Source organism: Mustela erminea, chromosome 8 (assembly GCF_009829155.1).
Source record: "Mustela erminea isolate mMusErm1 chromosome 8, mMusErm1.Pri, whole genome shotgun sequence".
Lineage (NCBI taxonomy): Eukaryota > Metazoa > Chordata > Mammalia > Carnivora > Mustelidae > Mustela > Mustela erminea.
The window spans coordinates 47185468-47209125 of record NC_045621.1 but is presented as its reverse complement, the minus strand read 5'-3'; the positions used below and the strand labels follow the sequence as shown (position 1 = coordinate 47209125).

The window sequence follows — 23658 nt, the reverse complement described above, 5'->3', positions numbered from 1 at the left end:
GGAGGGGCAGGGAGGAAAGGTCTGTCTCACAGAAAAATGCTCCTGGTTTTTGTCAGTCTAGAAGTGCGTCCTCGGTGTATGTGTGGTGTTCACACCTTGGCTCCTGCTCCACACACACCAGGGGCGGAGCATACCAGCCGCACAGACCCCACATGCTGACCCTTCATCACCACACGAACATTTGACCGTCTTTGGAAACACTGTCTTTGATTTAATTTCATTAAGAAAATCAGAAAACATCCACTTTCTACTTTCATGCAGTGTTCTTTTCTAAGTTAAATTTTATCTTTATGGACTCAGAGAAAAATATAACTAATTTTGAAAAGATACAATCTTCTATTTTTTACAACAAAGCCCAAATAATATTTTAAGAACCTCAACTAGACATCCTGAACTTGCCACCCCTTTCCCAGGCTGACTGAGACCTGAGTGATCCTCCCTGTGGCATGAGCTCCCGGTGGGCAGCACACGGTCTGACTCTACATACCATGAAGGACGACCCACCACACGAGGTTGGGTTAGACCCATCATCTCATTCGGACTCAGAAACCCGAGTCTTTGATTTTCTTGATCTTACAGCCCAGAGTTCTTTATTTGAGTTAATTGCTAAATCTCTTCTGTATCTGACTGATTCCCCTGCCTCTTCCTCCCTTGAAGGAGCGGTAGTTGGTACAGGGTCCTGTCTATGTGAGCCCGTCTCTCTCTCTCTCTCTCTCTCTCACACACACACACACACACACACACACACACACACTCATGCACAACTACACGCACCATGTGTGGAAACCAACCTCAGCTCGTTTGGAAGGTGCCCAGAGCCCGTTCTGTTGACTCAACACAAGGCACACATTGACCCCAAAGGATGGTCCCTGCCTCTCACCTGCCCACGAACTCAAGGGTTCCACCCCACTTGTCCACCAGATTCTCCGTGACTGGGATGCTGAGCGTGATGGGGGGGTCACAGCCTCCCCCCGCGGGGGCCATGGCTAGGGAAGGCCGTTGGGGACTTTGGCCTCAGTGGGGAAGGTCAGGAGCGGGGACCAGCTCTGGCAGCACAAGGGCTGGACCCCGCAGACAGGGAAGTTCAGGGGTGAGAGCTGCAGGCGAAGCTTGTGCAGACCTCACACTGTATTCTTTGCAGGATTTGACTATCTTCCTGTCAGAGATGGGTCTTCCTTCATATTAAGCCGTGTGCATATAAGACTTGAACCCTGGCTAGTTTCTAAGTCCACTTCAAAAATCACCTTGCAGCTCCGCGAAAATCACAGGATAGCACATGCTTACCTATAGCATGACTGATTCTGAACAGAAGCTGTGTCCAAGAAAGAGGAAGCGCTGCCTGTGGTCTGCGTGAGAGGACTTCGTCATCAGCCTACAACCCTCACCCTTCACAGATGACAGCGGAGCTGAGTGTGGGAAAGAGGAGGGACCTCAGGTGCTTTCTCTGTCTCGCTTTCCCCATCAGAACACTTTAGAAGGCCCTTCAAACTGCTCAGGCAGGCAGGTCCATGGTGGGGCCATTTCTACTCTGTAATGAATGAGCGTCTAGTCTCTCCTGATCACACTTACGTCAGTGCATCTACCAGTGCGTCTACTGGTCTCTGCAGAAGGTACAGAATTGAAGCCATCACAGTTCTCACACCCCAGGAGCGGACACTTTGGTGATGGGACGAAGGGTGTACTTCCAACTCCATTTCACATTCTGAAAGCTGCTTGTTTGTCTCCTTACTCTGGAAGATTCAGGAATCGAACCTCACCCGTCCCTTCAACAAATGGCCATGACCACCCCTCTGATGTGGGGATTAGTGACATCTGCTTTTGTGAACCAACAGAGTGAGAACAGGCATCTTTCAAAATGCAGAACCCACCTCTGGGTAGCAGGTGGGCCTCAACAAAATGAGCAGAAACTGTACAAAAATGTCCGTGAGAGGATTTACTGTAAGGACAGTTTTTAAGGGTCAGATACTAGTCTAATGGCCAAGAGAATGGGGTCACACAGAGCCTCAGCACTGGACTCTGCTGATGGACGGGGAACTCAGCCACTTCTCCAAATCCTGCCCACTGGGGGATCTTCTGTCCCCACCATCCCACAGGGACAGCCTAGAGAGGAGCTGGGTGCCATGGGGGCCCACTTCTAGATGTGGCCTGGGTGTCCTGGAAGCCGTCCATACCCTGCACCCCGGACTTCCTCTCCTCTGTCTGCGGGTCACAGGAGTCCTGGCGAAGCCACAGGCTGGGAGAGAAGGAGTGGGGTGGGGTGGGCACGGGGACTCAGGCACTCGCTGCTCCTCTGTGGGACTCACAGGTCACTTCAGGGCTGCGTGAGCCCAGATCCTGGGCACGACTTCCATGTGACGATGGAGCGTGGCCGTATACACCCAGCTCCATGGCCTGCTGCATCAGGCAGACCCACAGGGCCACGGTCAGCCCAGCCGATGGCTGACTGGATGCCTCCAGAGGGTGATTATGCAGTGTGTGGATACGGCCTCTCTTCTCTCCCATGCCTACCTCGTGCAAGATCCATCAACAAAATTGGACCATTTTCTCAACTAAACCTTAACTATCTTTTGAGAAAGATTCTCTTATAGTTTTGTTGTCACTGTAAATGACGTTTTTAAAGTAGCTTCACCATTTTGGTGCATAGAACTATGACGACTACAGGCATGCGGCTCCTATGCCCAGCCCTCTTGTGGTCTTGCTGCTTCTAGGGACTTGCCCGTGTGGTTAGTTTGGCCTCTGACACCCTGTGCTCCCCAGGTCTTCCCATCGAGTGCGTTCCATGGGAGCCACTCACCTTCAGTTTGGACTCCTGTTTGCTCTCGGGTTTGCAGAGTGTGCTGACCTGCGTGTTTTCCCCGACAGATGGCTGCGACCAGCCTCTGGCATCCGCGCTGCCGGCCTCCTCCTTCAGCAGTTCCTCCGAGCTGTCCAGCAGCCACGGCCCTGGGTTTGCGAGACTGAATCGCAGAGATGGTAAGTTGGCGGGCTGCCTCCCATTGATCCACGGCGACTCACGGACTTTCAACAATTTCTCCATATTTTTTTGATAAAATACTGTAAGTGGATTATCTGTGGCACAGAAAGAAAATTGTAAGCAAGTGGTAGGCATGTGGGCATGTTCCCATGTGAGACTGTGCACATAAAGAACGCAATTCGGGTCGTGCACCATCAGGCCAACATTCCAGTCACAAAAATACGTACATACCTTTAAATATATCAACTGTTTAGCTAAGAAAATATTTTTTCTATCACAAATATTCACTTCTAGGAGTTTATTAACCCTGGTCGTTTAATTACTCATCTTCAGCTGGGACAGAGACCTTGGAGGGTGTATTAGGTTCCTATTGCTGCTGTGACAGAGCCCATAAAGATTTAGGGGTATAAAACCACATGAATGTATTCTGTTAAGGTTTGGAAGGTCAAAGTTCTGGGAGGATCTCTGGGGCTGAAATCAAAGTGCTGGTGAGACCGGTTCCTTCTTGGAGGTGCCTGGAGCCTTGAGCTGGGAGCCTTTCCCCGGCGACGGCATCTGGAGCCAGCTCTCCCATCTCCAACGCTGCGGGGTCTCCCTGGTTCCGACCCTGCTGCCTCCCTCTTCCCGCCCAACTCCCTGGGATTGCACTGACCTCTTAATTCAGCTGATCAGCAGCCTTAGCTCCCTCCTGCCATAGGAAGCCACCGGTGCCAGGGGCTGAAAAGTAGACTGCCATCCTTCTTACACCCAAGGCTAGAAAGGCAGCCTCAGATACTTGCCAAGTAGAAATAAAGACCATCACTCCATCTCTTCCCTCCACGTCTCTCAAGGAGGAATGGGAATGCAATGCTACCTTCGCAGCTGGTCAGGATCACTGTTTACACTTTTGATGCTAGGGTGTCGCTGGGCGCAGTGTTAGCAGGAAACCAAGCTGTCTTCAGCTGCTCTGGAAAAGCTTACAGTCACGGAGAGCATCGCCGTGATCCTTGCCACGAAGCGGGAAGACGGGAGGCCTGTGTGCAAATTCCGGGGAAGTAGGTCCAGCCACAGTCACCCCGAAAACCCCTGCAGAAAGGAGAGCCTGACCCTCACCCCACCTTCTAAATCACTCCCTCTACTCTTCTCTTCAACTTCTCCTTGTCCTGAGCACAGAGGCTCCGTATCCGATCGCATTTATTACAGTCAACACTCACAACATAAAAAAGAGTGGTAATTCACATAGGATTTCATAGGTATTTGGGATTTTCATTAGAGACAGATGGACAGACAGATACTCCCATTAAAGCGCTTATCACAAAATAGATGTGTAGACGTGTCGACACAGATGATTTTTACATTCCATTTTATTTGCTATTGAAGGGGCAGAATTAGGTGAGGGGGTGGTTTGGGTTTCCGAAAGGCAGGCCTCTCCAGCTTCTCTCTGGAAAGCAAGTTCAGATGTGTTCGAAAGAAAACCTCAGGCCCGAAAAGGTGTGGTTTAGGTCAAGCCACCAAACCAGGGCTGAGTATCCTCATGACCGCGGGTTCAGCCTCCCCCAGATGCTGTCCTAAGGCTCAGACCCTCCTGCCCCTCCCTCAAAGGGAGGCAAGCCCGAAGGAATGATCCTTTCCTTTTGCTGGTAATCTCCCTGCCTCCCTTCCTTCCTATAAAATGTCTGTTTTGTGCAGCTCCTTGGGTATCCCCTCTGCTTGCTAGACAGGGTGCTACCGGTTCATGAATATTCAGATTTACTGGGTTCACTTTTGGGTTTTACCGATGACAGCCCTATCTTCTCCATAGTTACAGTGTCCAGAGCTGGCTCCTGATTGTACCAGTAAGTGTGGCCAGAAGTGGAACACAGTGGGCCTGCTCCCCAGACACAAATGGCCAGGAAACCCAGCTCCCCTCAGCCATCTTCTGGTGACCCCTCCCAGGGCCTGTTTGCCCTTGTGTTTGACATGCATGGACCCCAGGACTGGCCTTCCTTCCTGGGCCCTCGAACATCGGCTCCCATAGGGCCTGAGAGCCCAGGCTGTGTGGTGCCCCCCAGTGCCCGAGCCCCCAACCTCCGAAACACAGGGTCACGGCCGCCCCCCAGAATCAGCATCCTTCCTCCTGACGGGCCTCGAATGAGTGGTCTGTGCCTGCTTAATCAGGCAGCCTTTTCTTTTCTCCTGGTATTTGAGCTCCATTACGTCCGAATGTCAACCGTCTCTGCACGCAGATTATCATTATCTCGAAAACAAAGGATTAGATTCCTCCCTGGCTCTTCACGGGATGAGCTAGACTCACCCAAAACTGTCACAGTAAAAAAAGGAGGGGAGGCATCTACATGCCAATAAAATGCAAGAAAAGAAGAGATGTTTTGGGAAAATCCGCTGCTCATTCTCATTTGAATCCTCGTCCTCGTTCCCAGTTTAAGAGAAGCAGGAAGTTTTTCTTTTGAAAATAAAACAGAGAAGTCTATATTTTAATCAGTTTCTTTCAAAGTTTTCAGTGTCGGGACACCATACATAAATCACTGAGTCTATCTTCGGTCTGTGCCTGTGTTTAGTAAATGACAAGTGAGCGTACTCTCCGTTTGTTGGTTAAAATCCCATTTCTCACCCAAGCACATGAGCCTCAGGATTTTCCGTGAGTGAAAATCATTTTAATCCGCTCTTTTCCTACAGCTCATAATGAAGCAAGATATCAACTTTAATGAATTTTATTTGCATGTTAATTAAGTTCAAAACAGCCCACCTTAATTATCTTTTACTTGCTATTCATTGTTTTTGATTGGGTTTTATTTTTTTCTCCCCACGGATGGCCTGCAGCATTCACAGAGGAAATTGCAAACTGAGTGAGTTATTGATGGCTCCGTGGTGCTTCTATTGTTTCAACATTTCTCATTTGATTTGGATCAGGCTGCGAAGGCTGGCTATGCAGGCAATCAGAACAGGAATAAATGAGCAGGAAGGAATATGCCACAAATAAATTCCCAAGAGTCAGAAGCCCATAAACACGAGGTCTTCCCACTGTGGCTCTGGGAGCAGGCAGACAGGCGTTTCTGACTAGACTCCTCACTGCTTTTTTGTTCTGTGTCCAGAACAAAAAAGTGGTGGTTGGGGGAGGCGATGTGGGACATTCTGCATGAGGGCACTGAGGTCAAGGCCCTGGGACAGTGGCACCACTTCTCCTGGGGGAGGAGCCCAGGCTCCCTGGGGCAGGCGTGTGGGACAAGCCACGTCTCCCTGTGCAGGTCACTCTGCTGTCTTTCCCTCAGTCTAGGGAATTTGGTTCACCGTGCATCAGAAAGAATAATCCAGAAATCTCCAGCAGACATCAGTTGGCTGTAACAGAGCTCCTGGGAGGCACCTGCATTGTGCCAACCACTCTGAGTCTCTCCTCCTTCATTCACATTTTCCCTGCGGTGTAGCATGAACTGTGATGCTTCTGAAAGCGAAGCCTCTTGGTCCTTTACCATCAGTGCTACGGAGATGTGAAGTAATCTCAGGCTGGAGGGGAGGCATCCACGCAGCATCCACAAAGGCTTGCTCACACAGCGATCCAGCCAGGCCCGTGAGTGCACGAATGAAAAAGGCAATGGCAGAAACCTCTCTTTTCAGAAGGGATTTGCATGGCACCTTCTAGCACAAGCAAGAGGCTTCCTCCAAATCTCTTACCTACTGAATGGGGCATCTGTCCAGGTCCCAGCCAGCTGAGGGAACCAGCTGAAGGCTCTCCAGGGGGAGACGGATGTGGAGAAAAATGCCCCTCTGCCCAGGACACAGGCAGCAGCGAGCATCTCCAACACTATGACTGAGGTGATGCCAGGGCAAGTCCCCAGCCAGCTCTGGCCTGGAGACCTTACCTGGGAGTCAGCGGCAGGAGGTCTGTTATGGCTGTGCCAGAGGCGGCTAGCCTTGGCTGTGCCGACGGGCTGTGGGGCAGTGGCCTCCCATCCCAGCCCTGAGCCCGAGCCTCGCAGGAACATCCCAGTACGTGTGCAAAATGTCTTGGACCATTCATCACAGCCCCTCTGCAGTCCGTCCCCATCAGGTCTGATTCGATGCTCCCTTGACAATATATGCAAACAGAACAGCAATTTCAAATAAGTGAACTAAATTTAAAGGGGAATTTTTTTTTAAAAAAAAGGTCTGGAAAAATGCTCATGAAAGAAGCAAGGAGATGCTTCTGTTCAGTTGAGATTGATCTTGCCACAGAAGCAAGTCCCTGAGAAAGTTGCAACAGACCTGTGCCCATCAGAGGCTAGACCTGATACCCAGGTAGGCACCACAGCCAGGAGTGCTGACCATGGACAGGACAGCACGGACATGCCGACGGGTTTCAAGTCCCCAGATGTCACCATATGTGAGACAAATCTGGAACACGGTAGCCCCTTGGTCCTCAGGTGTCATGTGGTCAGGGCTGGGGGAAATCCTATATGGGGTACATTCTCCACTTGACCACGGTCCCCAGTTCACTCAGCTGCTTCCACAGAGAGGCATCTGGCTTTGTGCCCTAGTTACGTGTGGTGTCACAGAAGCTGAGGTTGACAATACTGCTAATGATGCTGCTGCCGTGTGGAGGGCCAGCCTGAGGGACGCTACATGAGCAGATCCCAGCAAGCCCTGGAACAGTGGCCAGCATCTGTGAAACACTTGCCATTTCTAGCCCAAGCTGTCAGCTTCCACAAACACTGCCAAGGTCACTTCAGACATTTCTGCACTAAACATTACCAGAAAGCCTGGACAGAATGCTTTTTGAAGTGTTTGAAGACACTGGGGAGTTTCCAAGCCAAAGGGCCGGGATCAGGAGAGGGAAAACCAGGGAGCTGAGCCTGTCTCTGGGGCCACTGTGCTGATGGCTTTTTCCAGTGTGAGAGCCACAGAGACAGGCTGAAGGGCTGAGGAGGACCTCCCGGCCTTGTTGGGCTACAGCCCGAAGTGGGACTCAGAGACCAAAAAGGGGGATGGACCCTTGAACACACCACAGTCTTTAGGCTAACCAGAAAACTCGTTTTCATTGTGAAAAAAATCCCAACTCCTCATTGGACTGAGCTGTCACAGCTTGAGAAGCAAGAGTGAATTAACTCCAGAAGAAAATAAATCATCCAGAACCTCACAGTATTTTTAAAAATAAAACTATCTAGTTTAGAAATAGAAAAAAAAAGGCACATAATAAGATTTGACTGAAAACCAAAGAAATAAAAATGGAGCTCCAGTAATAACAATAAAGTTATAAGACTATAGTCTATAAAACAAATATAATTAATATATTCAAGATATTAAAATATGGATAATTTCAGCAAATAACTGGAAATAAATGGAAATTCATATGGAAACAAAACAATAGGGAAGAGCAACATGGTCAAAAGTTGGATTGTTGAAAATTTTAATTAAATTGACAGGCTTATATGTGACTCAAGAAAAAATGGAAAATTTGAATATACCTAATACAAGTAAAGAGTTGGAATCATAATTATAAACTTCCCACAAAGCAGAGCTTAGAACCCAGTTGTTCATGTGTAAATCCTACCACACATTTAAGGGCAAATTAGCATCCAGCTGTCACAAACTCTCCCACAAAATAGAAAAGGGGAAACTTAAATCATTTTGAGTTCAATGTCCCCTTGAAAACTACAATCTAACATCTTTTAAGAAAGTGGACAAAAAATTTTCAAAAAAACTTAAAAATGAACTAGCAAATAAATCCAGCAACATGTAGAAAGAAGTATACACTGTGATCAAGTAGGATTTATCCCAGAAATTCAAGGTTGGTTTGATATCCAAAAATCAATCAATGTGATACCATATAAATAGCATAAAGGAACAGATACACGATAATCAATAGATGCAAAAAAAGCATTTTTAAAAAATCCCACGAACTAGAAATATAAGGAAACTTCACCAACCTTTAAAAGGCATCTACAAAAGCCAATAGTTCACATCATACTTCATCATACTTGACAGTAAAAGACGAAATGCTTCCCCCTGAGATTGGACACAAAACAAGGTGTTTGCTTTTGCTAATTGTATTTAACATTGAACGGGAAGTTCTAGCTAGGAAAAGTAGACAAGAAAAGAGAATAAAAGTGTATCAATAAGAAGTAGAATTATCTCTATTTGTAGGTGGCATGAGCTTGTATACAGAAAATCTTTCAGAATACACACACACACACATACACATGAATATTATAAAATGGGTTTAGCATGTTCATAAAACACAAGACCAATATCTAAAAATCAATATCCAAAAACCAATTGCATTTCTATACTTTAGAAATTAATATACAAAAATGGAATCCAGAAATCAATTCAATTTATGACAGCATCAGGAAATATTAAAACCCTTGCAATAAATTTACCAAAAGAGTATATGATTTATATTTATATAAAAAATACAAAGCATAGAAGACCTAAATAAGTGGAAAGACAGCTCCTGTCCATGTATCAAAAGGTATAATATTTTTTTTTAAATGGTGCTCTTTCTTCAAATGAGTCTCCTTTTGGTTCAATCCCTTCCAAAATCCCAGGCATCCCTTCCTCACAAGTGGAAACGTTAATCCTAAAATTCATTTAGAAATGGAAGTAATCTATGGGGTGACTGGGTGGCTCAGGGGGTTAAGCCTCTGCCTTAAGCTCAGTTCATGATCTCAGGTCCTGGGATCCAGCCCCGCATCTGGCTCTCTGCTCAACAGGGAGCCTGCTCCCGCCTCTCTCCCAGCTTGCCTCTCTGCCTACTTGTAATCTCAATCTCTCTCTGTCAAATAAATAAATAAAATCTTTTTAAAAACAAACAAACAAAAAAGAAAGGGAAGTGATCTAGAAAATCCATAATAATATTGGAAAAGAATGAATTTGAAAGATTTACACCTATTGGTTTCAAAACTGACTCCACATCAAAGTTACTGTAGTTAAGACACTCAGCACTGTCATAAGGATAGATGTATAGACCAATAGGACCAATTTATTGTCCAGAAATAAACTGTCACATTTATGGTAACTTGGTTTTCTGGAAGAGCCCTAAGAAAATCTAGGGGTAAGAAGAGTCTTTCCAACAAATGTGGCAAAAGCATGAAGCTGGGTTCACACCATGCATCGAAATTAACTCAGAATGAGCCACAGACTTCATGTAAGGGAGAAAATTATGAAAGACTTAGAGAAAAGCATACTAATAAATTTTTACAGCCTTGGATTAAAAAATGTTTTTATAGATATGAATCTAAATGCACAAGTGACAAAAGGAAAAAAAAACAGACAAACTGGATTTCTTCAAAATTAAAAATGCTTTACTTTCAAATACACCATTAAGAAAGGGACAAGAAAACCCACATGATGGGGAAAATATTTATAAATTACAGATCTGATAAAGTACTTGTTGATCTAGAGTCTATAGAAAACTCTTGACAATTAAACCATAAAAAAAGAAACCTAACTGGGGCGCCTGGGTGGTTCAGTGGGTTAAAGCCTCTGCCTTCGGCTCAGGTCATGATCCCAGGGTCCTGGGATCAAGCCCCACATCTGGCTCTCTGCTCAGCAGGCAGCCTGCTTCCTCCTCTGACTGCCTCTCTGCCTATTTGTGATCTCTGTCTGTCAAATAAATAAATAAAATCTTAAAAAAAAAAAAAAGAAACCTAACTTAAAAATAGGCAAATTATTTGAAAAGCCTTTTCTCCAAAGAAGATACACAAATGGTCAATAACCCTTGGCAAGACGCTCGACATCATTAGCCTTTAGCCACCTGAAAATCCGCGTGCTGCGGTAAAGATGGCTGTCCTCAAAGAAAGGAAAGCAACAAGGCTGGAGAAACCACGCAGCCTCCCCATGGCTGAAGGGCGCTGCTGAGACCCCTGGGTGGCTCCTTGGGAAGCTACCGTGGCATCACTGCATGACTCACAGCCACGCCCAGTGTAGACCCAAGTGAGGACGCTGTCGGGTGCAGAACTCGCATATAGAGGTTCACAGCGCCATTACTCATGGTCATGGCAACGTGGAAGCCAGCCCAATGTCCACCAGCTGGTGAATATATAAGCAAGCTATGGTCGCTTCATATGGTGGAATATTATCCAACAATGATCTGTGGTCATGGCACAACCTGGACGGACCTCACACACACGACACCCAGTGGAAGGATCCCATCACACAAGGTCCTGTCCTATTTGCAACAATGTGGATAGAGCTAGAGGAATTTAGAAAACAAAACAAATGTACAAACACCAAAAAAAAAAAAAAAAAAAAAAAAGACCTTAAATAGAAAAAACTGGTAGCACAAGGGGCCGTGGGGTATGGGATGAGACCACACGCACCAGGAGGAGCCCCGAGGCCTCTGCAAGATTGCCGGACCACCATGCTGGACACCTGAGACTAACCCAACCCTGCATCGCCCTCAGACGTGAATAAATGACAAATCAGTTGTTCCTAAGGAAAAAGAATCACGTCCTTGTAAGTGTTTTGTGCTGGATCTCCATTACAAAGTTGACAGAGTGAGGACATAGAGGTCAAGGCCATTGAAAAAAAACATTAAAGCTTCCCAGAGTTTCCCAGGAAACAAGAGGCACAGCTCACCTGCCGGGGCCCTGGGGCACCAGCAGTCTGGAAGGAAGCAGAAGGAAGGGCTAGGCGAGCTCAGGCCATGGTCTTTCCCACGGTTTCCACAGAAAGGCCAGACAGCACTGTAAACAGCTTGGGCCTGGCGAGCATTGTGGCTGGGCTGACACCTGCCCAGGGGGACTCAGGCCGACTAATGTTGCCTCCAGGACCCAGGCCAGCTAGAGGGGTGCAGCTGTGAGTGGTTAGTTTGCACATCACAGATGTGCTCCGCCAGCACCTGCAGTCCCTAGTTGTTGGTTAGGCCACCAGAAGGTCAGACTTACCCCAGCACGAGGGTTTAAAAAAACACCACAACATCATAACATACAGAGAATACAAATCTTATGGTATTAATACAATGAGAGCCCAATCATGGGACGCATCCGGAACAGGGAAATCCATGGATACAGGACATTTCCAGCCGCCAGGGCCTGGGTGAGGAAAGACTAGAGACCAGCTCCTAGGAGGTGCAGAGCTGCTGGGGAGTGCTGGTGGTTGCACAGTCAACTGAACATACTAAGGAACACTAAATTATAAACTTAAAAATCTATGGAGCACATTGTTTATGGTGCATAAACAATGAATTCTGGAACACTGAAAGGGAATTAAAAAAGGAAGAAATCTATAGGTCAAATCTCAAGTTGATTCATTGCATAGACATGTTAAAGTGAAAACTTGGTAGAAAAATAGTATAACATAAAAACACAACGTATCTACAACTTTGGGCAATATAACTTTGAAGATGATATAGTTTGATATATTATAAGAAGTAATTTATAGGCGATGTTGCAAGAGAAGACAGACCCTGGACAGGGCGACCCATGAGCATGTTTTCATGTACACATTTCTGAGAACTGAATCTCAATTGTGTCATTTTTCATGCAGTGTTGTGCTCTTCTAGTTGTTTAAGATTCTGAAGTATAATTAGCATATGTATCTTCTTCACACGCCATGATCTCAGATTTAACTAAGTCCAGTGGAATAATGCATCTAAATAAATGTTCAAACAAAGTGGAAAACCACAGGGAAGATTTAAGTAGAAAAAGTGACAGTTTTCAGAATTTTAGAAAACGTTTATATAATTAACACTGACATTCAAGGTCACCAAAACCTCGTATTTAGGGTGAATAAATGAGAGTAAGATTTTTGTTACAGTCTGTCATATCAAAATAGTTTTTTATTAACACCAGCCATAAAATTGTTAAAATTAATAGTTTATTTTATGTCGAGCTTAGCACCTAAGTTACTTGAAATTTCCTTAACAGTGTGTAAGAACTATTTTCATAAATCTGTCTTTATTTTTCATACAAAATCATTTACAGTTTTTGGATCATCTCCATGGGCAGTAAACACTCCCAGCAATTACTTATTTATTTGTTGTCATTTTACTGAAGTGTGGTTGATACACAATATTGTATTAGTTTTAGGTGTACAACATACGGATTCCATATTTGTATCCATTGTGAAATGATCGCCAGGATAAATGGCCCCCACCTGTGGGCACAGAGAGCTGTGACACCGTTAGCCGTGCTCCCCATGCTGGGCGCTGCACCACCCGCCCTGCTGTCTGACTCACGTTCTAGCTGGAAGTTTGTACCCCCCACTCACCGCCCCTATTGGCACAGCCCTCATTCTACCCTCTGGCAACCTCCAGATTCTTCTCTGTATTTGAGAGTCTGTTTCTGTTGTTCATTCATTTTGTGGTTTAGAACCCACATGAATCCCATGCCATTTGTCTTTCTCTGAGGTATTTCCCTTGACGTAACACCATTGATTTTGGAATGGTGGAAACACATGGATGGAATTTTATTGAGTAGACACAGCCATCGCTGACTTAGGTGCAGAGTGTGCATGAGGCACATTTTTTCTGTGCCACGGCTTCAGCTGATGAGTCTATCCCCACATCAGTTGAATACTTAATTGTCAAATAAGGTGAGAAAGACGATCAGTGCCTCCTGGGCAGTCCTGCTCATCCCAGAGACAGAGGGCACGTGTGCCCAAGCCCCCGTTCACCCTTGGACCTCAGTTACCGGCAGGTTCCGGTCAGTTCTTATTTCATTCCTCTGTTCTTTTGTAACATTAGGAAAGAGCAGTTCCCATGATGATTTTTATTTCTTGAGTCCCACATTGACTTAATTTCAAGAGAACCAGGTTATTGAAAATATGACCGAATTTTGAACACCAGGACCAAAAATACAGGTTTCCTGGAGATTTCTCTTCTCCTCCAGCCATACAGACCCACTCTTATCCCGAAAACTAAGATGCAGCAGATATCCTTAGAGAGAGGCCACACGAGTATCGGAGATGACCACCGCCCGACATTTAACATTTCTGTTCTTACTTAAAGTGTTCTTCCTGCAAATCTGAAATGCATTTGATGTGGAAGAAAAGCTATCCAAGATTCCGCATCCAGCATTAACATCCTTCATGTTCCTGCGGTCTGGCTCTGTCCCGGCAGCTTCGTTTGCTCATTCTGAATTCCCACCTTCTCGCGGCTGCAAAGAAAACGCACTTCACTGCTTTTCTTTTGGCTTTCTTTTCTTTAGCTCCTATAGACTACAGATTACGAATGACTTTAGAAGACTCTTTTCTTTAAACAAAGAGGATGCGGCACTCGGCAGGTATAAATTTCAGTGTTTTTTCAAAATTTAGATTTTCACATATTTTTCCCCAATATTATTGTTTTAATTCATATCTTTAATCTGACAAATGGATGCACCCTTTTAATTGCCTCACCAACAAAGTAATTAAATATACCCTCACCCTAAAAAGTGTCCTCCAGCCCTGTCCCCATACCCCACGCCCAAGGCAGCTACCGTCCCGTTTTTCATCACCTTGAGGTAATTTGTCATGTTGTGGAACACAGTTAAATCTGGGTCCTTCTGCCTAACATGAGATAGTCCACTTTTGGGGTGTTTACTTTATCCTCTTAATTTATCCTCTTAATTTCTGAGTTACTTTATCCTCTTAATTTCTGAGTCCTACTCTATGTATGAATACAACAAAAATCATGTGTCCTCTCTCCAGTTGAAGGAAACTTGGGTGGTCTCTGGTTTGGGGACACAGAATAAAACTGTCTAAGCCTTACTGGACAGGTCTTATGTGGACACATATCTGTTCCTCTTGCTTAGAGACCCGAGTGGTATTTATTGCTGGCTAAGCCGTGGGTGAATATCCAGTATATTTTTTTAAGGTTTTATTTATTTATTTGACAGACAGAGATCACAGGTAGGCAGAGAGGCAGTTAGAGAGAGAGAGGAGGAAGCAGGCTCCCTGCTGAGCAGAGAACCCGACGCGGGGCTGGATCCCAAGACCCTGAGATCATGAACTGAGCTGAAGGCAGAGGCTGAACCCTCTGAGCCACCCAGGCGCCCCGAATATCCAGTATTTTAAGACACTGACAGAGAGTTTTCTGCTGTGGTTTTGCCCTTTTGCATCTCCACCGGCCATGTTGGAGAGTTCTAGGTGCTCCACACCCTCCCCAAACCCCAGGATGAGAAGCTGTCTGAGTGGTAGAAGCTCTAACAGATGTGAGGGTTTTTAATTTTATCCTCCCAGAGGATAATGACATTTCTCATGGCTTATTGTGATTATCTTCTTGGGAAAAGTTCAAAGCTTTTGCCAGTTTTTTAGTATTGCATTGGCTTGGTCAGTTTGTAGTTACTGAGTACTGAGAGTTATATCTATATTTAGGTATGCGGGTTGGAGTTGCAAATGTGTTTTCTCAGTGTGTTTGTTGACTTTCTATTCTTTAAACAGCATTTTTTGTAAAGTAAAGGTTTTTATCTTGAGGAAGACCAATTTATCATTTTGTCAAAGAAATTGTGCTAAGTCCCCTCACCTTAAAAAAAAAATCCAATCATCCCAGCCCGGTTTTTGGAAGAGCTGGTCCTTTCCCACTCAATTTTCTGTACCTTTGTAAAAACGTAGTTGACCACAAATGACTGTTTCAACTTCTGGACTTCTGCTCCACTGGTCTTTTTAATTTCCTTTACTCAATGCTGTTGAAGTAAAATTAAGAAGTTTAATTTTGTAATAAACAATCAGGTCAGTAATACAAGTCATGCCAAAGAAATACAATTCATTTTTGTGTATTGATTTGACTGCATAATCTGAAAACTTGCTAAAGCCACATATTTGTTCTTCCACCATATTTTCGATTCTACAGGTGTGTCTACATGGATGACCATGCTATTGGTGGATAAAACCATTTGCTTCTTCCTTCCCGATCCAATTCCTTCCATTTCGCTTTCTTGCCCTATTGCCTTGTCTAAATGCTGTTAGTGGTGTTGAGTGCGTGCGGCAAGAACAGACAGCCTTGCCTTGTCCTGGATCTCAGAGGGAAAGCAGACGTCTCCCACCCTTACAGGATGGTACTTACAGGGTTTTGTTTTGTTTTGTTTTGTTTTTTTAATAAATGCCCTGTTCTTTGCCTGTCAAGACTTTTTTTTTTTCAATCAGAAACGAATGTTGGCTATTTTCAAAAACTTTTTTGCATGTATTTGATGACTGTATAGTTCAGCATATGAACATTTTCAGTATGTTCTCATGCTGAATCACATCAGGTGAATTTCTGATGTTAAACCAACTCTGCACTCATGGAATAAGTCACACCTGGTCCTGAGGTACTAACCTTTTCATAGATTGTTGGATTTTATATGCTAACATTTTGTTACAATGTTTGCATCTGTGTTCTTAAGGTAGATAGGTCTGTATCTCTTCTCTGTTCAATTACTTGCATTGTTTTGTTATCAGAATCTTGCCAACTCATGGAGTTCATTGGTAACTATTTCCTCTACTTCCTAGAGAGTTTGTGTGGAACTGATGTCAGTTCTTGCATGAATTTTTGATCTATCTTTTTTGTAAAATCCTTGGCCTGGAATATTCTTTGTGGGGAAGTTTAAAATACAAGTTCAGGGGAGCCCGGGTGGCTCAGTGGGTTAAAATCTCTGCCTTCAGCTCAGGTCGTGATCCCAGGGTCCTGGGATCGATCGAGCCTCACATTGGGCTCTCTGCTCAGCGGGGAGCCTGTTTCCCCCTCTCTCTCTCTGCCTGCCTCTCTGCCTACTTGTGATCTCTGTCAAATAAATAAATACAATCTTTAAAAAAAAATAAAATAAAATACAAGTACAGTTTCTTTAATCAATATTAGGGTGGTTTGAGTTACCTATTTCTTCTTGGATGAAATTTTACTAGTTTCTGTCTTTCAGGGAAATTGTCCATGCCATCAGTTTAAAAATAAACTGAGTGGAATAAAGTTTTTCATAATGTTTCCTTATTAACCTTTGATGCCAGTAGTGATGTCCCTCTCGCTCCTCATATTAGTAATTAATGGATCCTCTATTTGCTGCTGATAACTCCAAAGTAGTTTATCGGTTTTATATAACTTTAGGTTTTATTTATTTTTCTCTATTGATTTTCTGTTTTCTATTTCATTACTTCCATTTCATCTCTATTACGTTCTTACTTCAGTCTGAGTTGGTGGGTTTATATTTTCTTCTTTCTTTAGCTTCTTTAGGTCTAGAAGTAAGCTCACTGATTTGAGTGCCCTTTCGTATTCCCAATCCCCCATCCCAGTTCATAAGAGTGGCAGCCACAAGCTTTGATAATTTGTGTTTTCACTTTTATTCAGTCAAAAGCTTTCTAATTTTCCATTTGATCTCCCTTTTGACTTGGGTTATTTAAAGGTATGTTATTTAGTTTCCAAATATTTCAGTATTTTGCAGATATCCTTGTGTTACAGCTTCATTCTGTTATTTATTTATATATTTCACTTATTTTTTTTAAAGGGGGACAGAGGGAGAGGGAGAGAGAGAATCTTAAGCAAGCTCCACAACCAGCATGGGGTTTGATCTCACAGCCCTAAGATCATGACCTGAGTCAAAATCAAGAGTCAGACACTTAAATGTTGGAGCCACCCAGGCACCCCGGTAACTTCATTTTGGATAGAGAACATACTTTGCCTGATTTGAGTCCCTTTAAGGTAATTGAGATATGTTTTATGGACACAGTATAGTCCACCTTGTAAACGTTCTGTGTGCAGTTGGAAGGAACTGTGTTCTGCTTTGCTGGATGGGATGTTTTGGAAATGAAAACTGGATCATTGTTGACTTGCCCATAAACCCCCAATCTCTTCGTCTGCTTATCCTGTCCCATCCCTGTGTGGAGACTGACCAACGGAGAGCTGACAATAGCCCAGCCATCCTGCTGTATGTGAAGCTAGGCCCCAGCCTCTGCCCAAGACAGATCCCTGCGTACAACTCACTTAGGAAGAAAATGCCGTGGGCTCCAGCTGGTTCAGCTGGGCTGCTGAGGAACCGGAGTCCCCCATCTATGCACTTCTGCTGCTTCTCTGATTCTACCTTCCTGTTGCTTCTTTGCACCCACCTCCTTGCACGCCCCTGCTCAAGAGCACCTGCCGCCTTCCCATCTGCGCCCACTGACTACATGTCCAAGTGGGCTTTGTCATTTGAAAGATGTGGAAGCCCGTGTACAGGGATACACACACAAGGCACTATCCTTTTTGGTGCCTTCCAGCTCACCAGGAGGTCTGAAACAGCAGGTGTGTGTGCATGTGAAGCTGAGGCTGACGTTGGCAGGAAGCCTTCCCCAGGGCCATCAGAGATCAGAGGAAGAGAGGAAGTTACTGGGGCCCATGTGCCTTTAAAGACAAGTGGGGCTTTGGCTGACTCTGTCCACTGTCCTTTGACAAAGACACCTGCAGCCACAGAGCAGAATGGGTAGGTTTCCCACTGGATGCCACAGCTCCCTACAACCTGCTTTGTCAGCGACGCTTGTCTGGAATGCTGACCTCCCATCCACTGACCATCTCAGCGGGTGTCCAGCTTGTCCAGCTTGCCTCTGAGGGCGTGGAAACTGTCAATGCTTCCACGTTCTGAGCAGTGGAGACCTCACACCCTGGAGACAGCAAGGGGACAGCTGTCAGCAGGGGGGCTTCTGACTGTGCACCTTAGTCTCCGGGACAAAGGAAGAGACACTGTCCAATTGTGTCCTTTCAGAGGAGGGTTCTTTGTCCCAGGAGGGGCCATGGGCTCACCACAGAGGGACAAAAGCAGGCAGAGGCTCAGACCCTTCTGTCTGAGGCACACAACAGCAGGAAGGCTGGGTCCAGGAGAAGACCCAGCTGACAGGAAGATTCAGTGTGGAGCAGGGTCCAGGAGCCAGAGCTGAGGTTATAGCCCAGCATGTCAGGGCTCCCTGAGGGCCCTCGGGGTGCTGAGATGTCCCGGGGACAAGGCTGGGATCCTAATGTCTCTGCCTCTGCAAACACAGAGATGGTGTCACTGGATTCTGCTTCATGGAGAAGAGCAAGGCCATCCCTGTCCCCCGGTTCTTGGGACAGAGGAAGTACGGGGACAGTGGGCTCAGAGGCTGTGATCAGAAAGCTGATCAGATCAGCAAATGCATCAGAAGATCCGCCCTTTCCTGCCATGGCAGGCCTCCAGATGGAGAACAGGGAGCCTTGGGGCAGGGGTGAACGGGGAGCAGAGCCCAGGCAGGGTGAGTGCTCCCTGAGAGTCTGGGGCCATCTGGTCTACAGGAAGGTGAGCCGTGACCACACACGGCTGCAGAAGGGACTGTCTCTCCACATGTGTGTGTATCCGGAGGGACACCTTCTGGCCTCCCAGCAGGTCCCACAACATTCAAGATGCTGCTGGGACACAGGGGTCTCGGGGTGGGGGGCAGACTCCACCCCCCACAAGGTCAGGCAGCCCTGTACATCGCAGCTTTTGCCACTCTCCTGTCTCTGTATTGCAAAGTGGATTCACAGCAAGGTAAAGCACCCCAGGGGAGCAAGGGTCAGGGAGGCTGGGAAACGCAGTGCACACACTTTCCCCAAGGGGAGCAGGAGGAATTTGCAAAAGTTGCAGGAGTTCCACCCACTTGGACGGGAATCCAGCCATGTCAGCATCAACACCTAGTGTTCATCTGATGAGTTTTAGAGTGCAGGAAGCGTTCCAGTAATCTAAGCAAACCTGGGCCAGCCGTAAAGTCACAGGGGAAACTGAGGCACGGGAGAGTCCCATGACACCTGGGGAGCTGCTTCCTGACCCTTCCCGGACAGTCAGATGCATTACATCATTGTGCACAAGGCCAGACTCACCGTCTTGTAACTGACCAGCACCGTTCCAGTTACTGGAAAATCAGAAATCTGGGAGTCCTCCCCAAGACCCCCGGGACCTGCCATCCACACCTTTCAGGGGTTGGGAGAACACAATGAACACTGGCAGGCATCGTTCCCACATTCCCACCACCCCTGGCGGTGTTGCTGGCCAAGCACTCACGAGGAAAGCCAGCCAGCCTGCAAGCAAGGGTCCCTGCCCATCCTGGGGACCCCTTCTTGGTCCCCCCTTCTCCTCTGTGGGCACTGTTTTCATGTTTACCCTTAACTCTTTCTTGCCTAGATTATCTTACAGCCTGCTGATGCACCTTTCTCTTCGGCTGCTCTCCTCATTCAAACAGACACTGAGAAGAAGCCCCAGACGGACCTCTGCTCTTCGGGACAGTGGTTCTCTAATGCAGCCCCCATAGGCCATGGTGCAGGGCTCGCCAATAAAACAAGGAATAAACCCTCAGCTCAGTCAGGGTCTGGATAACAAAGCAGAGGGGTCTGGGTGAATGCAGTTTGGGGCTCCGGGTGCAGCGATTTGTGCTCCCGGATTTCTAGTGTGCTGCATCCCATCAAATCCCTGGATCGTGAAAACGCAGCACGTTCACATGTTTTATTGATCTGTGGCACAGAGCCAAAGGGCAGAGTGGCTGAACGGAAGGACATGGGAGGAGCATCTCCAGCTGGACCCTGGCCCCAGCCAGACGTCTGTCTTCTGCCACAGGCCACACAGTGCCACCAGGCTGCCTGACATCAGCAAGCAGAATCCTGTTGAAGCACTTCAGCTTTTCCTGGAAGAAGCAAAAGACATTTTGAAGTATGAACTTGGTGAAGAAGAAATTAGAACTTTGAAGGTATCGTTTGAGACTGGCACTTCCCAGCCTGCAAGAAAGCTGGCTCTCTGTGCAGAGCTGAGGACACGAGATCAGGAAAACCACCTTGCAAAGGGCATAGCCGGACACGTTGTGGTCACAAAGGTGAGCAGCGGAGCACCAGCCCTCCCATGCACTGAGCAAAGACAGCACGTCTGTCCACTCACCTCCAGACCTGCTCACCACACAGAGGCTTCCTGTGATCAGTCCACACACGCTCCCATGCAGACGTCCGTGGGCCCCCAACTTCTCAGGTTGCAAGTATTCTGTCTGCTTGTTGAGCTGTGGGAAAGGCCAGAACAGATACTCTGCGCTTTGTAGTCCATGACTGCCATGGGCGGAGCCCATGTCCTGAGACGTCACGCATGTCACTGGGCACAGACACCCTGCTGCTGTCGGCCATCCCCATCAAGAGGTTTATGTAGCGGGAGGGCATCTGAGGTAATCCTACACCCAGCCACTGAAGTCCTCACAGCTGGATGTGGCCCCTGCCCAGGGAGGGTCTGGGGTTCTGCACACTCCCGGCCCCTCGGAGCCACACACAAGTCGGAACACACATGACAGACGTTTTGGCCTCCTTACTCTTACCATAAAGTGGGAGTAACAGATCTTGGGACGAAATTCACGGACAGAATATAATTTCAAAGTGAGTAAGAAGCAAAAGGATAAAAGCTGACATTTCAAACAATGCGCTAGAATAAACTTCAAAGCTATTTTGTGACACAACCACAACAAGAGCCAAATTTATTCTTCTCTTCTGTAAAGGGGAAACTTCAAACATGTTCCCCCAGATGCTTCTCTGCTGTGTTAAAAATCACGTTAACCATTTAAAGTGAACTGTTCAGCCGCACTCTGGACACTCACAATGCTGTGGGACCCCTCCTTTATCTGGTTCCACAAACTTCAGCCCTCAAAAACCCTCCCCTCTCCCAACCCCTCCACCTGCTTCCTGCCAGGTCCACAGAGGGAGTGTCCGTGCATCGGCTGACCTCCCTCGGAGGCTGAGAGAGGTCCCCTGTCCTGGGACCATGACGTCAGGTCTCAGTAACACCTGGGTTTAGCCATTCAATCACTGATAGGCATTGGAGGTTTTTCTACTTTTTAGCTAGTGTGACTGATATCACTGTGAATAGTCATGTTGACATGTGCTGACTTTTTCATTGTTTGTCATATACCTAGGCATGGAATCAGGGGTCATGGGATAATTCTATTTTGAGGTTTTGAGGAGTTGCCCAGCTGCCTTTAAGACTTAAGATCGCGTAAAAGGAGACAGCTAGTGGCATCCTTAGCACATAAAGGGGCTCCCATTCTGTAACTAATCGAGAAATAAGTAACACAATTTCTTTAGACCCTTGGTCTAAAGGGTCTTTAGACCCAGACTGAAAATCGACAGTAACAGAGAAAAAGGCTACAATGTGCTCATTTGTGGATTTAAAAAATGCAAAATAGGGGCCCCTGCGTGGCTCAGTCCGTTGAGCATCTGACTCTTGCTTTGGACTCAGATCATGATCTCAGGGTCCTGGGACCCAGCCCTATATCAGCTCTGTGCTCAGCGGGGAGCCTGGTTGAGATCCTCTTCCTCTGCTTCTCTCCTCCCCTTCTCTAAAATAAATAACCTTTTTAAAAATTGTAAAACCGATCACACACCCTGTGGGTCTACAACTGTGCCAGGAGTCACTCGTCAAGTCCTTTGTCATTTGCAAGGACACCGGTTATACCCCAGGTCCTGAGGGTGTGATTGTTCACATGCTGTCTTCTCTAACCTCCTCGTGGAACAGCACCAGAACACATGGGCCTAAAGTGTGCCTCTTTAGCCTAAGGATCATTTTGAGCTGGCTGTCTTGAGAATTAGCACCTGCAGGAGAAGTTCTGAGAACAGAGCAGATTCTACCCTATTGCCAGGGTATCTGCTGGAGCAGGGAGCCTCCTTTGCTTCCAGGAAGAGGATGGTACTAAACCCTAGGAGACTCCCACAGGGGACTTGAGTCGCACTGGCCCACTTTTCCTGTCCCCCCCAGGCCTCCCCCACAGCTCTCTCTCTCTCTCTTCAGCTGAAGACGGTATTGAGCCCCAGGTTTAGGCCACTGCGGGGTTCCCCGTTTCTCCTGCTGTCTCCTTGCATCATGAGCTGCACACCTTGGTAAACTCCTGGTTGTCTTTTTCTTGCTCCTTTGTCTCATATCAGCCAAGAACCCGGAAGGGTAGAGAGAAATCATTTCCATCCCTGCATGGTATGTTTGGTATTAAAGTCCTTCTGGTCAAGGACGATGGTTTCATGACCACTCAGGACCTCACACACTGCAGCAGTGAGCCACACGCTGAGGGACCTCTGCCTGGGAGGTATCTGTGTGGACTCCCCAGGCTCTCTGGGACTCAGGGGCCGAATAGCAGGACCTCCAAATGCCAGCCAGCTTCACTGCTCAGACCCTACTGAGCCCCAGCCCAGAAGTTAGAGAGCATCAGAGATCCCTCACAACATCTGATGAGTGTTATGGTGTATTACAAGCTGGGAGCAGACCCCAGCTTCCCCATCGTGAAGCACAATGGTCCAGTTGGCTTGGCAGCGGCTCCGTGGGCAGTGGGGAGGCCGACAGAGGGCCTGTCTTTGGGTGGCCTCTGATTCTTTATCTTTGTGCTGCCTGCTGTCATCAAAGTCTGCTCACAGACTTTGATAATGTCCTCTCAATGGTCTGGGGTTCCCGGGCCCTCTCCCTACTTGCCCACACTTCTTATTTTGGGCTAATGGCACAGAAGAGTCACAAATGTGAAGAGGCTTCTGGGCTTCCCGCCTGCCTGCTAACGTTGCACAGATGGCAAGGTGGGGAAGCTCCTGACAGCACAGAATGCAGGGCAAGCTGCTTGCCTCTGTGTCTGTCCTTTCTTTGTCCCCCGAGGCACCTGGGTCCTGGGTCCTTTGTCCCCTCCATCACTGGGTGAGAACTCAGTCTTCTGTGGTCTTTTGGAGAGCGATCCCTGGGTTGACACAGTTTTCCCCTGACTAGAGTGAGGTTATGAGTTTCTGACAAGAGTGCTCCAGAAATGCCACATGTCCTCCATGTGTTGTGGGCTCATGAGGAGTCTGATGACAGCAACATGGACCTGGACCCCTCAATGGTGATGAGTGACTT

The 23658-nt window shown here is 46.8% G+C and overlaps 1 protein-coding gene across 1 annotated transcript in view; it reads left to right on the top strand.

Annotated features, from left to right (window-relative positions):
• The window catches only part of LOC116597576 (contactin-associated protein-like 4), a 132232-nt gene that overhangs the window by 22807 nt on the left and 85767 nt on the right, over window positions 1-23658 (top strand). The window contains exon 2 of the mRNA XM_032355501.1: window positions 2863-2973. Coding sequence (XP_032211392.1) covers window positions 2863-2973 — 111 coding nt within the window. The remainder of the gene's footprint in view (window positions 1-2862; window positions 2974-23658) is intronic.